This window comes from Mus musculus, chromosome 2 (assembly GCF_000001635.26).
Source record: "Mus musculus strain C57BL/6J chromosome 2, GRCm38.p6 C57BL/6J".
Classification (NCBI taxonomy): Eukaryota; Metazoa; Chordata; class Mammalia; order Rodentia; family Muridae; genus Mus; species Mus musculus.
In genome coordinates this window covers 70,233,177-70,249,197 of record NC_000068.7, presented here as the reverse complement: position 1 = coordinate 70,249,197, position 16,021 = coordinate 70,233,177, and the positions used below count along the sequence as shown (strand labels likewise).

General features: G+C 43.4%; 1 protein-coding gene across 12 annotated transcripts in view; it reads right to left on the bottom strand.

Moving 5' to 3' along the window:
• Positions 1-16,021, bottom strand: part of Myo3b (myosin IIIB) — a 390,070-nt gene that overhangs the window by 179,998 nt on the left and 194,051 nt on the right. For all 12 annotated transcript variants that reach the window (NM_177376.4, XM_017319039.1, XM_006499745.4 and 9 more), the window contains 6 exons: positions 15,586-15,702; positions 14,720-14,824; positions 11,298-11,381; positions 10,239-10,441; positions 4,253-4,351; positions 3,790-3,904 (listed from right to left, as the gene is read on the bottom strand). In NM_177376.4, the coding sequence (NP_796350.2) occupies positions 3,790-3,904; positions 4,253-4,351; positions 10,239-10,441; positions 11,298-11,381; positions 14,720-14,824; positions 15,586-15,702 (723 nt within the window). The remainder of the gene's footprint in view (positions 1-3,789; positions 3,905-4,252; positions 4,352-10,238; positions 10,442-11,297; positions 11,382-14,719; positions 14,825-15,585; positions 15,703-16,021) is intronic.

Genomic DNA, 16,021 nt, shown 5'->3' with positions numbered 1-16,021 from the left:
ACCCATATCCAGCTATGCTAGAGCTCCCCAGTGCTGTCTCTATCGTGAACGGCCCCACCTTCCCCCAAACTTCTTGATCATACGGGAAATCTTTTTCACTTTCTGTCTCTTGTTCTTCCTCACCTCATCACAGTCTTTTCTGGATTCTCAGCCTTTCCTGTGGAGTCTTTCTCTCTATTTCTTTATAGTCTCTAACCTTCTAAATGATACAGTGCTAAAACCTTACTCAGAATGAGAGTTTTATCGAGAAGGCATGACAAGCCCTCCAATAGGGTCTATGCCACTAGCCATTGACAGTGGGGGAGGGGAAGCCTTCTTTTCTCAGACATCTAGGCAAGTGTTGCCTGGATGATATTGAGGCCAAGTTCAAAGTTAAAGAGTACTTAGTGCTGATCTGCAGAAACCATTCTGGCCTGGCTCCCAGGCTCCTCGGGCCACTGTCTCTCTTTACCTCCCTAGAAATTTCCGTCATCTCTTTCTTGTCTCAAAATCTCTAATTTTTTGCCAGTTCTGCCTCGAGCACCATATCAGGGTCAGCTGAGGATTATTACGTCTTCCTTCCCTCCTTGGCGGAGGCTCGTGACATTTACAGCCTTAAAAGCCAGTGCACCCCGTCCTCAAGACTTTCTCCTAACATATAACTCTTTGGAATCTCCCGTTGGAAGTATTACTTTGATTTGTGATATATTTTGAAGGAAGAAATACATTTTGCTCTGAACACTAAGCCCCTGGCCTCTTATCTCTGTGTCCAAGGATCTCAGTACATGCCCACTCTCCATCATCATACGTAGGACCCAGGTTTTCTTGCAGTTTTAAATAATTACAACTCAACTTACATGGTATGTTAGAATAATGTGTTTACCAGCAGGGCCAGCACTATTTGATAGTAAACTGAACCAGCGTGGTTTGGCATAGAAATAAAAGAGGCAGAATCTTCTCAGTTGGGTTTAAAGTCAACCCCTGCCCCAAGTTCCTTGCATGTAGTTACTAGAGGGCTCCTTCCAACACAGAAGTTTCCTCATGGTCCTCCCACAGTGAGGTGCTCCTTTAATGCTTTTAGCTTGTGTCCTGGAGGTAGAGTCCATCCTCTCAGGCCCACACTAAGGTTTGCATGCCATAATTTTGTTTACAGTGTTGTGGGAGAAGGGAGGGCAAGCAAACACTTTAGGAGTTCCCACAGGGAACTAGAAACCTTCTAATAAAGGGCTGGAAATACAATTTTAATTGAATTCCTAGTTCCTTTAAGCTCTATTGAGAAACGACTGGCAGGAAATCGTTAGAGAAAATTGTGTCCTGTCAGCTATTTGGCATCTGCTGACTGACTCCACGCAACCGAGTCTTCCTGAATTTAGTCATGCTACTGTGACTTTATAAACATGATATGAAGTGAGATAATCCAGCAGAACAGGTTGTCTGCAAAGATATACCATAGATTTTAGGGTCAGAAAGATAAAATCCTTCTCCTCCCTGGCATTTCTGAAGCTACTAATTAACTCAGGCTGGTTATTTCCAGATGAATTAATGTAGGACACAGGGAAGACACACACGGTGGCACAAGGTCACGCTCTTGTTATATAAGAGAGAGATACACCCATTGACATAATGCCACATTCCTGTTATAAACTGGAAAGGTATAAACGATGACATAGCATCATACTCCTCTTATATACTGGGGAGATACACACAGGGGGATACACACAGTGACATCATACCACACTCCTGGAATTACATGGTCAAGAGGATACATAGCAACAGGTCATTATACTCTTGTTGTTTGTTGATCAGGCACAAACTAAGAACGTTTGCCATCCTTCCCATTTCTTTTCATACCCATGTACACTGACATTCTTTCCTTCTATTACACCCAGCACCCTGTGCAAGAATGGCCTGTTTCCTTGGCATATACTGAACAACAAGCTTAACTATTTGTTTTATTATCAGCAGCTGTGTGGCTAGTTTTTACATCAACCCAACACGGGCTAGAGTCATTTCAGAAGAGAGAACCTCAGCCGAGAAAATACAGCCATTAGCCTGGTCTGTGGCCAAGCCAGTGGTATGATTTCTGGATTGATGGCTAATGTAGAAGAGTTCACTGCCAGCAATATTATCCATGGCTTGATGGTCCTGGGTGCTCTAAGAAATTAGGCTGAGCAAGCCATGAGGAACCAGCTAGTAGGTATCTTCTATGGCCTCTGCTTCCATTCCTGCCTCCAGATCCCTACCCCGAGTTCCCTAGACAAGCTTTAAAATTAAATAAACCCTTCTCTCCCCAAGTTGCTTTTGGTTCTGGTACTTTAGCCATACAGCAATAGAAACCCTAACTAAGACAGAAGCCTATTTCTATTGGAATAATATCATTGTGTGTTCTTCTCTGAAGCCAGGGCTAATCACATCATACCATTCTATCACCATCTTTTATTAACTAAAAGCAAAGCATCATTTCCCCTAAGGACTCCCTTTACCATGAATCCCATCTTCTTTTAAGGACATATGTCCCACACTTTGGCATGATCTCGACTTTGGAGTTGTATTTTAAACAGCTTCATTTCCACCCCTGCTATCAACTCTTCTGATGGTGTATAATTGATAAAAATGAGCTCGGTAAGTTAGTTACCATAAAAACCCTTTAACAATGCAGGAACCTGTTAAACCATCCTCAAAGGAGCTGAGAACAATATATTTCTATTTTTATCTCGACATTTGGGATACCCCTTCCCCTGTCCATTTATGGTATGTGAGAAGCCAACAACAACGAAATGAGCAGGTAGCTAGAAAAAAAAAAAAAGGAAGGTATTATTAGGACTAAAACCAGCTACGCTAGGGAGGAAAGACCGGTCAAACTCACTGGATTACAGAAGCAATATTCATCCAGCGTGATTGTCCCAAGGCAAACAGAGTAGTCTGTAATCTAATCCCCTAAGATTTAACACTCTGACCTTCCTCCTAATCACTCGTCCTCTTTGCCAGCAAAGAGAAAGAACCTGTATGTTCTTACAAAACTGAATGGCATAAAGCCCAGAAACTATGATGTAACTTAGCATGGAACAATATCTGATCCCAGAGTTACCAATACCGTGTAACATATTTAATAGCACATATTTAATAGCAAAAGCCTATATGTAGCATGGTGAGCTTGGTATTATGTGTACAGCCATAGTTAACAATGCACAAATGTACCAGGGAGAAAGTGACTGTGAGGATGGTGGGAGATTTTAATTGGTTTGTCATATGCATAAGGAGCTACTTGCAAAAATATGGTCTAGAGCTTAGGTATAACTTATTGACTCCTGTATCCCTCTTCTCAGAAGTGATGTCAGCTCAAAAGAGGCCAGTATTCTTTTGGCAGCTGTTATTATAGTGAAGGTGAATTTATGATAATGATAATAATTGCTAGGGGCTTGGTCCTATCAATAACTGCTGGGGGCTTAGCCAATAAGACAGTCATGTCTCTCGTAATTCATGTTCACCTGGGCATCTTGGGCATTCAGATGCTGATTCAGTAATTCTTGAATGGACCAGGAGTCTGTATTGCAAACAAGTTCTCAGAGAATAACAAAGTTTTGGATGCTTGGACCACATATTAAGTAGACATACCTTATCTGCCAGCTGACATGCATTTGAAAACTGTCCTGCAAGCTAGAAAACACACACACACACACACACACACACTCACACACACACACACACACACACACACACACACACACTCACTCACACACACACACATCTTCTCTCACATCCATCTATGGCATCCAAACTGAGTTTGTTTCCCTGCCAACCAGCACGTACCTTGTCAGCGAATCCAATAATCTTGAAGCAGTGCTGAATGGCCTCAAACTGTGTCCGGTAAGACTCTTTGGAGGTGATGTCCTGCATGACTCTTTCAGTTTCCCCAGCTATATATCTAAATAGAGCAGAACATGACCCAACACAGGAAGTACTTAGCAAACAGCACCACAGGTAGGACAGGGGACACCTGGGTTTCTTCCCTTCACAGGCTAATACTCTGGTGAAGAAAAAAATGACTGTAGTTGAGCTTTTGATTACTCTAAAAAAAAAAAAAAACTTGCAAGGGCTGAGATGTGGTTCTTGCCAGCGTCTCTTGCATATTTAACTTTACAGAACGAGTCTTCAGGTAAGGGAGCAGCTCCATTTACTCCTAGATTAGTCAGCTGCTTAACTGAACACTCATTCCAACTTAACCAGCAACCTCCTCTCCGCCAGCAGCAAGGGATCTTGCAAGAAAACTTACCTAGGAGGCTTTTCCTCGGGAAGTCTGAACTCAGCGAGTTTCTTTTGGTGATAAAGACCAGCATAAATATAGTAAAATATATGAAAATTTTTCTCTCCCCTGAAAAAAAAATATTGAGGAAGAAGCTTTATCTGTAGATTTATAGCAGGCTTTCCAGACCTAAATAATTGATCCCATTTCCTTTCTGTACAAGATATTATTTTGCAACAAATTTACATAAGCGGGCAATTAAATACGTTTCATCCCAATGACAAACCATTAATCTTCACAATAGCATTTTACCAAACACATGTATCTTCACTATAAACTGAAGAACATTCTAGAACTAATTCGGGTAGCAGCTTAGTTGCATGTAACAATCTTTCCATGAAGCTCCTGGTCCTGTACATCCGTGTCATAAGCCCCCGTAGCTTTGGAGAGTGAGAAGTCTAGCCTACAGCGACCAGCCAAATGCCCCGCTTTACTGTAGCCTCGGGCAGGAAATCTGTGGAAGTGGCCAGGATGCTATGCTTTCACACACCGCTATGCCGTTCCTCAGTCCCTGATGGCTCCTGCTGACCACATCTTTTGTTGTTTTGGTTTGTTTGCTTGTTTTTTAATGAGTTCGGGGGGGGGGGGCTTATTTCATAGGCATGTCTCTGTGCATCATGTGCATGCAGTGCCCGTGGAGGCCAGAAGAGGGTTTGGATCTTCTGGAACTAGAGTTGCTAGGTACTACCTGGGTACTGGGAACCGAAGCTGGGTTCTCTGCAAGGGCAACAATTGCCCTTACCTTCTGTCTCTCCATTCATTGCCCACATCTGCTAAGTCAACCTAGATAGGGTGCCCAGTGTGTTCATTGTGACAGCAAATGACACAGAAGGAACCGAGAAGCACGTGCCTAGATACCATGCAGCAAACAGCAGTGCCAGGACACCAGAAGTGTCATCGCTTTTTGATAATGAAATTTCATTGCTAGATCACCACGGGTGGGGGAGCTTTGGAACCTGATACTTGGGGGCAATTTGGAAAATATTGCCTCGGATTCCTTTCTTCCCTTTGGAAGAGGGCAGTCTTTCACAAAGAAAATCCTACTGCCCACCAAACTCACTCTGCAGGAAGAAGCCTGGTGTGCCTCTCCTCTTTCCCTGTCTATGGCTTGGTCCTAGTCCTCCCTTTATCCTCTCCCAGGTATCCTTACCCTCCTTAGTCTGTTCAGGATGTCTTAGCACTCCATTCTAGATACCTCTACTTGCCGTTTCTCCCCCATCTGAACATAGATCATTACTTCATTGTTTTGTTTATCTGGGTTTCTTTTTCATCACAGGACGTTGAATCCAGGATCTTCACTTTCTAGGCAGTCCTCCACCAATAAGCTACATCCCAGCCATTGGCTTACTTTCCATGATCCTCCTGCCTCAGCCTCCCCAGCACTGGAATTACCAGGTGCATGCCGCCATGTCAAGCTATTTTTATTATTTAAAACAAATCTTACTGTATGTATTTAAGTTATGCAGTGTGGCACAAAATGCACATAAATAGCTTTACAAAGTTATTATTCAACTGATAAGTGCATTGGATGCCATTTATGGCAGGCACTGTGCTGGATGCCAGAGAAACAGTTCTTAGAGGATTCCCACCCTTTGGGGGCATTCCTTCTAGACAGAAGTAAATGAAATAAGAGGGGAGCTTGAGAGGAGGGCTTTAAAAGGAACACTCAGGGGGATAGGATAAAGAATAATGTTGAGAATGGGACTCACGTGTGCCAGGTCAAGGCAAAGACTCCAGGGAAATAACACTATAGTGAAGCCCTGAAGCCTGAGAGAGATTTGTAAAGCATTGTAGACAGATGGGCATCAGAGACAGAAGTCTGCACACAAGGGCTCAGAGGGCTGCCTTACACTTGGCCAACCTCTTAAAGGCTGTTTATTCAATGTACATTTGTCAGACCTTCATATGACCTCATCCAGAGATGGGGGACCAGGAAATGGGATACTCAAGTGTGCCCAGAAAAGGGTAGAACCACCACTGTCAATGTCACTTTAATTCACCCCATGTAATTGTTGTCTTGGAGACTTACTGCTGAATAAGCTCACCCTTTCTAGCTCTTTCTGAACTCTGGCTGGCTGGTTCAGCTCAGGTGTTTTGGCTCAAACTCCTCTCCCAGCTGACTGATTCAATCTGGCTTCTGAATGAATTGCTCTGCTTGGCCTCAAACTGTCAATGTGTTCTAATCTTCTGACTCCTCATTCTCTGGCTTGTTCTGCTTTACCCTGTGTCTAGCGTGTTGTCTCTGTAATCTGTGTGTAAAACTGCCCCGGTCAAAGCTGCCTCTTAACTTCCACGAATTGAACTGAACTGAACTCAACTGAACTCAACTCAACTCCATTACACTGCCTCCTTTGCTGGCTGACAGCTGAACTCAACCCACCTGCACTGAACTGACTTCAGTTCAACTGAGCTTAACTCACTGAACTGACTGACTCTTCTTAAGTAGCTTCTATTTCCTGTGCTGTTCTTGTGAGAGTTAGGTACATCCTATCCTTGTCAATTCTTCCTCAAGTCTGTCAATTCTCAAATCTGTCGCTCAATTAAACATTCAGAGACCGAATCTTTTGGGTCCAGACTCCATCTCAGAGTTAAGATTGAATTTGAGTTAGCTAACCTAGCACCAGTTTCCAGGTGACTACCCAATAAGACCTGTGTCTAGCACCAGTTTCTAGGTTATTCCCTAACAAATTTGCAACCTGCCCCTGACACTTCACTTCCTAACAACCACCAATTAGGAATAGAACAGAAGTTAAATGTATAGTTTGGCTCCCAGCACCAGCCAATTATGTTAAAGGCCATAATGATCCCCCCAATCAGATGTGTGTCAGGCTAGATACCCCCTTCTTGTCTCTATAAATGCTTTCTTGAAACTAAGCTTAGGGCTATTCCCTCCCATTCTGCATCAGAGACAGTGGTGTGGCCCAGCCTCGAGCTTGGATAATGAGATCCTATGAATAATGTGATTGCATCGGAATCGGCCCCTTGTTGGTCTTTTGGGGTTCACGAATGTTTCCTGCACAACATCATTGTTTGGGATTAAAGGTGGCTACCAAGAGCATGTCTGTATTCTAGACAGAGCAGCCATGTTGCTGAGGATTTTAAAGCCTTAACTGTTCTCCATCCCACTCAATTCTCTTAACAACCTTGGTAGGTTAGAGTTATTAGTCTTATATGATACATGAAGAAAGTAAGGTGAGACAATATTTACACCAATGAGCAACATTCCATGGGAAGGGCACGGAGCATAGGAAATGGCAGTGTTCGTTCTGTCAGAGACAGCGCCTTCAACTTTAAAATCATATCAATATGGCAAGGAAGAGACGGAGAGTTTCACCCAAGTGATCAAGAAGCTACAGGGAAGCTTCAAATACTTGTAGCTCCATCTCTTCAGTCTTATGTTCACTGTTCATAACCGCTTCTACTGTGCAAGGAAATTCTCTGATGGAGGAAGGTGTTTGGTGCTTTTGGGGTGCGTGTGTGTGTGTGTGTGTGTGTGTATGCTGGAAATCAAATCTAGCATGCCATACCCCCTCAGCCACACCCACAAATGCTTGGATTCTTAAGCTACTCCTGGGCCCGTGGCTCCCATTTGCCCAGGATGTGACTGTTCTGTCTCTCGTCTTCTCTACTCTACCTTCCTTATCCATCTGGCTCCCTCTTGTTTCCATTGGCCGACTGAAGCTAGAGTCAACATTTCAAAATTCAAGTTAGTGGTGACCACTCCCCTGCCTGAAAACATCCTCCAGTTTTGTAGTCTTTTAAGAAAAGGTTCGAAACCCGTGTGATCCATTCTTACAGTCCCTCTCCTGCCCCCATTCTGTTGGCTAACTCTTAAGGGATCCACAGATCTCACATCAAGCATCTTAAATCCAGGAGACCCATCTCTCCTTCTGGAACCCAGGTATACTGCCTAATTTTTGGTTTCTTGTGTCAAGTTGACACAAGACAGAGTCACTTAGGAAAAGTGAACCCACATTGAAAAAAAGTTGTTCCTACCATATTGGCCTGTGGTGCGTTCATCATAAGAGAGCAGGCTGGGCAAACCATGGGACCAAGCCAGTAAACAACCTCCTCCGTGGCCTCTGCACCAGTTCTTGCAGGGTCTGTCCTATTTGGGTTCTCATTCTGACTTCCTTTGGTTTGGACTGTGGTGTGGAAGTATAAGCAAAATAAATCCTACTCCCCCTGCCCCCCGAGTTGCTTTTGGTCATGGTGTAAATGGGGTAGGACCCCTCTGTCCTCCATGAACCCCACACAACTCTTCCTAAACCAGGTAGTGTGCACTCTGCACCGGTTTATCTCCCCAGCACTTATGTGGAAACTATTGCTTTTGAGCACTGATCACACCTGCTCTATTCATATATTCCCATAATGACTGGGCTGTGAGCCTCTCACCCCTCCCCCACACCCACCGTGGACTCAGGGACTTTGTCTGTCTTCTTTACTCTGGCATATAGCAGGCAGTCAATATTGACTGGCTGTGTGTATACAGTCCTGCTCCTGAGAAACTCTGGTGTCCTGCAGTGATCAAAACCAATAATAAGAAGAAGAGTGGCTAATACTGTTATCATGCACTGTCTCATGTACTTTTAAATAATTTTACACAGATAAACTTGTGGGTCTTACCAACAAACCCATGGGGCCATTGTTAGTGGCATCTGCAATTCACAAATGAGGCTCAGAAATGTTCAGAGACCTGCCCAAGGTCACAGAGTGTCAGAAGCAGTACACAAGCCTAGAATGACATGCTGGTGATGACCGTTACCTATTACAATAATGCTTTTCTTTTCTTTTTTTTTTAAGATTTATTTATTTATTATATATGAGAACACTGTTGCTGTCTTGAGACACACCAAAAGAGGGCATCAGATCCCATTACAGATGGTTGTGAGCCACCATGTGGTTGCTGGGAATTGAACTCAGGACCTCTGGAAGAGCAGTCAGTGCTCTTAACCACTGAACCATCTCTCCAGCCCACAATAATGCTTTTCTTAAAACAGAGTGTTATAGTTTAAATAATGCCCTACGTTTGAGTACTAGGTCCGCAGTGGGTGGCACTGTCTGGGAAGATTATGAAACCTTTAGACAGTGCTGCCCTGCTGGAGAAGGTACATCATTTGGGGCAGGCTTTGAGGTTTGACACCCTGGCCAGATCGCCTGTCTTCACACTATCTTCCTGTGTGTTGATGAGATGTGATCATCCAGCCTCCTGCTCCTGCTCCCATGCTTTCCTAGTCATGGTAGACCGTGTCTCCACTGGAACCATAAGGTAAAACGAGCCCTGCCTCACTGCTTTTTATCATAGCACTTTATCGCAGCAACAAAACAGTAACGAATACTTAATATTCTGTTCTCTCCCAAGTGAAAGGAAAAATGTGGAATATATTTCAGTACTTTTTGTTATTGAGAATTTCGAATTTAACGGATAAAGTGGGTCTTTAAGGTATGTGCAAATTAACTATTGTTAGATTTTTACCTTATACAACCAACTCAAGATAGACTGCTCATAAAGCACTGTCCCCAGCCTTTGCACTCTCCCCTTAATGCCCTTCAGATAAAACAAAAACAAAAATAAAACTACCACCGAGGGCTGGAGAGATGGCTCAGCCGTTAAAAGCTTTGGTGCTCCTGCAGAGGCTTTGAGCACGGTTCCCAGAGTGCACAAAGCAATCTGCAACCATCTATAACTCCAGTTCCAAGGATCTTCCTCCCTTTTCTGGTCCCTTAGGGTAACAGGCACTCACACTGTGCACAGACATACATGCAAGTAAAACACCCATGCGCGTAAGGCAAAACAAGACCTTAAAAAGCAAATCAGCTACCACTGCTCCTTTGCTTTTAAAAACTGGGGGAGACTAATGAGTAAGGGGAGATAGAACCTTCAAGATTGCCAGATTCTCCAAGTTTATATGGATAGAGGGGGGGGGGAAATGTGATAGAATAGAGGTTCACCTACGCTGCCTGCTGTATAACTCTGGATTTCTCAAGAAGATACTCGGAGATTCTTGCCCCCATGACAGCTCCAGTTGGTGTGAACATCATTTCTAGATACTTCCCGAAGCGGCTGGAGTTATCATTGATGGCTGTGCGGGCGTTCCCGAAGGCTTCCACCAGGGAGTTCACTTGGAGGATTTTCTGGCGTAGGGTCTGATTGTCAGCCTGGGTGGACAGAGCATTCAAGAGAAGCCTTCGAGGCCGCACTCCAATGATGCTGCCCTGAACCCTTCCCAGGCTCCCTTTCTAAGCAACTCTACCTTGGGAAAGTTAGCATCAAACCCCAGTATGGGTTTCTTACATGGAGTCATGAGGTGCTGTGAATCAGAAAGCCAGATTCGGCAGTAGCTTTAAAGTCTGGCTGCGTTGCATAGGACATCTTTGAGAGATGTTTACTGCTTAACAGTTTAGAAAGAATTCTAAATACCGACATCTTCTCACTTTTCCACAGTGCTCTTCAATAAACCTCAACTCTCATAAAGGATCTTCAAGCCCTTTCTTAGTCATATGATGCACGAATGCCAACTACAGGCCACTCCCTGACTAATTTTGCAATCCTTCCTTCCTTCCTTCCTTCCTTCCTTCCTTCCTTCCTTCCTTCCTTCCTTCCTTCCTTCCTTCCATGTCTGGGTCAAGGCTGGAATTTTCCCTTTCCTTAGCTGTTGCACAGTGGCTTCCCCTGGCCATTTTCTTTATCTCTACAGTGGCTGCCCCTGATCTGACTCAGTGTTTGACCACTTTTCCCACTTAATGGTTCAATGTTTCTAATGCATTGAAAACACACAAAATAATTAATAGCCCACAGTCCAGTAAATCCATGTTGGTGTTATTTTTCTCACTCCATGAAGTAAGAACAGCATGCTGGCATCTTAAGAGCCTAGCTATCAGGAGGCAAACACCAAAAAGATGAAATCTTATAGTGATTACTAAAAAAAAAAAAAAAAAAAGTAGTACTGTCTTCCGCTATGAGGGCTTCTGCAGGGGTTTCAAGCCATGATATGCAAAACAGGTTGGCCCATACCTTTCCTAAGAAAGTAAGATGCTGAACAATCAGATGGGCGCTTTCCGTCTTCCCCGATCCGCTTTCTCCACTGATGACAATACACTGGCACAGAAAATAGAGTCAAGGGAGGGATTCGACGAGTTAGCACCAGAAACAACACGTGCACTGGGTTGTGGTTTTCCACATAGCATCCTCTACTATATGCCTTCATCTTTCATTTCACTGAGCAGCCATTCGATCCTGGGACTCTCCCCACTATATGGAGAGCTGGGACAGCTGCTTGTCTTTCTTTGCAAGGTATTACGTAACATTGTCTGTTGGTACCACTGTTAACTGATTCTTGTGGATTGTTTGGTCTATTCTTGTTACAAACTATATTGCAATGAATAATCCTATACACAGGTTATTGTATCTACATGCAGATTCATCTGCTAAATAAATTCCAAGTGGTAACACCTGATCAGAAGGTAAAAGTATTTATAAAATAGCTATTACTGTACTGCTTTGCTAGGGACCATAGCATCTGATTAACTCACTAGAGCAACAATTTGAGTTTGCTGGCTTATTAGAAAGGTGACAGGATCTCGGGCCAGCTACATGGGAGACATACATACATGGAGCATGTGGAGTTGGGGTTGGTGTATTAGAAAAAGTACACCATCCAGGGCCTGGTACATGGGAGACAGGCATGGGGCATGCGGAGTTGAGGAAGTGCCATACAGAAAGCCTTGAGACCTCACCACACAGAGTATTGATTTGTGTCAAACAGATAGGTAAAAACTGGTATTCAGTGCAGTTTTAGACTGTGCGTCTTTTATTATGAGTGAGATCAAACATCTGCCAGTGCTTAAGATCGATCAGATAATTTTTTTGGTTTTATTTATAGCTGTGGCTTGTTTTTATTGTACTGTTAGCCATGTTCTTTTTGATGCTCTAGAGCTCTTTGTGCACAAAAGAAATCAGTGATGAGGTGGGATAAAGGTGACATATTTGGCCTTTGAACTTGCTTCCTGGCATAAAGCGTCTTGAAGATTCCTGATTGGTGGAAGGACGGGAGCATCTTCTGCTCAGGAAGAGCCCTGGCAGCCACACCAGGGCTGTGAACGACGTGGGTCCAATGGGAACTAGGCTAACTGTCTCAGGACAGGGATGGGCACTGAGGAAGAACAGGTGTATAATCAGAGAATGGAAACTTTCAGACCCTCCCCCCCCCCGCCCCACTATCCAGGAAGGCAAAGAGGTTGAAAGTTAAATTCAATAAAAGCTTGTATTGAAAAGGACCATTTTATTTGTTTTATTATTCAAAGTATTCTATTAGCATATATTCCCTGCACACCGTGTTGGACTTCTCAAAGATTCTTTCAAGTCTATCATATGCTTTGACTGTATTCATCTCAGTCTTAGTCCTGTGATTATAAAACATCTTTAATGATTTATCTATTTTTATCTTATATGTATTTGGTGTTTTGCCTGTAGGTACATCTGTGCGAGGGAATCAGATCCCTGGAATTGGAGTCATAGGCAGTTGTGAGCAGCCTTATGGGTGCTGGGAATTGAATTCCGGTCCTCTAGAAGAACAGCCAGTGCTCTTAACTGTTGAATCCTCAATATATATATATAATATATATATATATGTATATGTATATACATATATATGTATATATACATACACATATATATACACATATATGTATATATGTATATACATATACATACACACATATAATCTTAAATAAATGAGATTCAGTGAGTTTTGAACTAGAGTATTGAAGGTCATGGAAGATGGCTCAGATGAAAGGCAAGACCCTATGTGTTCCCACCTCTCCTTCTATCTGTCCCATGCATGTCTCCCATGTGGCTGCCGTGGGTATAGCCTAATATGCCAATTAAAAACAAATTTAATGTTCTTCTTAATTCATTGAGTTGTTCTAGTGAATTAGCCAGCCTGAAAGAGGATTGCTGGAACCCTTGACTTTGTACATGGGTTGGCAGAGTTGTGAATATCTTAGGTTTTCCATTTGTAACATGCATCTGACAAATGGGCAGTTTTGTTGAAGTTAACCCATAACCTGCGGGGTCTGTGATAACTCCAGAGTGTGACAGGATTGCACTGAATTGTAGGGAACCCTGGGAAAACTGTTTACTGTTGGGAAACACACAATTTTGTGTCAGAAACAAAATGGGGGAGAGACACAAAAAAAAAAAAAAAAAAAAAACCCACAGCAGGCAAATTTCAAAGCCATGTTCTTTCCACTAATTTTCTCTCTGGGAAACCTGTGGACAGTTTGTAACTCTCCATAGCCATGCAGATATATTCCTTTGTAGTCATCAGCAAGTCTGAGGGTGCTGGTCCATGGGTTCTGTTGTGCAGTGGTTTGAGTCAGAAATGTCTCTCACAGTTGAGGGTACTTGAACACTTGGCCCTTAGTCAGTGAGTGGTGCTGCTTGTGGGGGTTCAGGAGGTGCTGCCTTGCTGGCGGAGCTGTGAGAGACGGATGGCCAACCCACTTGTAGTTTGCCTTCTTTGCTTTGTGTCTGCGGTAGTGGGGGTGGGGGGCTCCTAGCTGCTCCTCCAGCAGCCTTGCCTGTTGACTGCTACTTTCCCACCATGACAGACTTACACCTCAGGAACTGTAAGCCACAGAAACCCTTCCTTCCGGAAGTTGTCTTGACCATTGTGTGTTAGTAAGTGACAGAAAAGTAACTTAGACATAGGGATTATTTTGTTTACCCACAACTGACCCAAAAGATCAGATTTTTTTGGTCTCTGGAAGCACACACAGCTCTCATAAAATTTTCTTGCCAAGTTAGGTTACGTCTATTTGTTTGCAGAATGAAGAAATAAAGGAAACTAAACCTAGCAAAATGGAGGAGGGTCCAAAAGTAGAATAAGCCATGCTGTGAATTACAAGTCTAGACAACTAAAAATTAGGAGTGAAGTTTGTGTGTAAGTAACATTGAGCTTAAAGTTTATCAGTCTTAACCCTAAGCCATCAAATTTCCCAGCAGAGAGATAACACAGGGCCTGGTGTCTAGCAAGTGCAGTATTTTACATGCACGGGACCCAGCCATGAAGATTCTGATTTCTTAATAGAAGGGAATTTCATTTATGCCATTATATATTGCATTTTTATTACAGCCATTGCAAGTAATCAGGTTGTGGTTGTCCTATGTTCTCATTATGTTCATATTAGAAATGTCTTTATTGTGCTTCATGAGAGAAAATGAGTTCTCCTGATATGCGTGTGTGTTATGTCTCCCAAAAGGGTCTTCTCCTTCTCAGGCTCCCAGTTCCCTTGTACAGCAATTTTATTTCCCATTTCCTGCCGGGGTTGGGGGTGGGGGTGGGGAGTAGACTCAGCAACTACAAGTCCAAACAAAAAAAGGAAGATGAACTGTGTCTTACCTTGCGAGCTCGTCACAGAGAAATGAGTCCTTACCTGGTCTTTGCTGAAAGTAACCAAACACTGATAAGCGTTGTCTGCTGATGCAAATATGTGGGGGGGATTCGAGGAACGTTTCACCCCATGATAAAGCCTGGAAAACTGAAGGCAAGGAACAGCTCATTGACAGGATCTTTCCAATGCTCCATCGAACCATCTGCACTGTCTGTTACCCAGAAAAACAAGGCTTTTCACCTTAGGGGACACGCTGCTGCTGGAAGGCTCGGAGTCTGTGGGCCTATGTTCTGACCCCTGTTTTCCATTTCTGGCTACACAAGCTTGGACAAGGGGCACTAACTGCTCTGCTCTGTCTCATCGTCTACTGAATAGTCATAGCTTTTCTGTCTCATAGGATGATCAGACCCAGTGTTTGGCATGTAGCAAGCATGTTAACTTTCACTGTTGCTCTTTGCTTTGAGAAGTTTCTCCCTAAAGATAAATATCCCACCTATGGCCAAGCGTGGTGGCTCACGCCTTTAATCCCAGCACTTGGGAGGCAGAGGCAGGCGGATTTCTGAGTTCGAGATCAGCCTGGTCTACAAAGTGAGTTCCAGAACAGCCAGGGCTACAGAGAAACCCTGTCTTGAAAACACCCCCCCCAAAAAAAAAATCTCACCTATGTTAAATTATTGTCTACACTTTCAGATATCAGTCCCATGGCAGGAGAGGGGTTTCATGGTTTTAATGTCGCTTCGTTTTATTTGCATGTTTGATTTTTTTCCCCCAGTGTGTGGGTTTGAGCCTGGGACCATGTGCATGCTAAGCAATTACTCTCCCAGTGAACTACACTTCCAGACCTGGCCTTGTAATTTTTTTTTAATCACTCATGAAGGAACAAAATGCTTTTAAACTGGTCCTCATACCTGTGGAGAGTATATACTTAGATTCTGGAAGGGGTTTAAGGCAATTAGAATGTCTCCAACATAGGTGTAGATCAGTGCATCTGCATACCGCTTCTGCAGCCAGTAGATAATCGTGTCCTAAGAAGAGAAGAAACAGCGTTGAGAGTAACATGGCCAATCAAGGCAGAGACGCTGAAAGCCGCAATGAGCTTCTTATACTAATATTTGTCTAAAAGATTAAGGCAGCCCATTCAGATCTTAACAGAGTCTTAACGATTCTAAATCTCTCAAATGGTGGCAGGTGCCTGGAAAGGCTCAGTGATAAGAATGTGCTGAAAGAAGAGTTGCTGACAGGCGTAGGGGGAGTCAATGCCGATTTGAGTTGTTCCTGGGTGCTGGGTTGGTGGGGGCACTCTCTGTTCAATTGGAAGGTTCTACTTATAATGAGATTTAACTG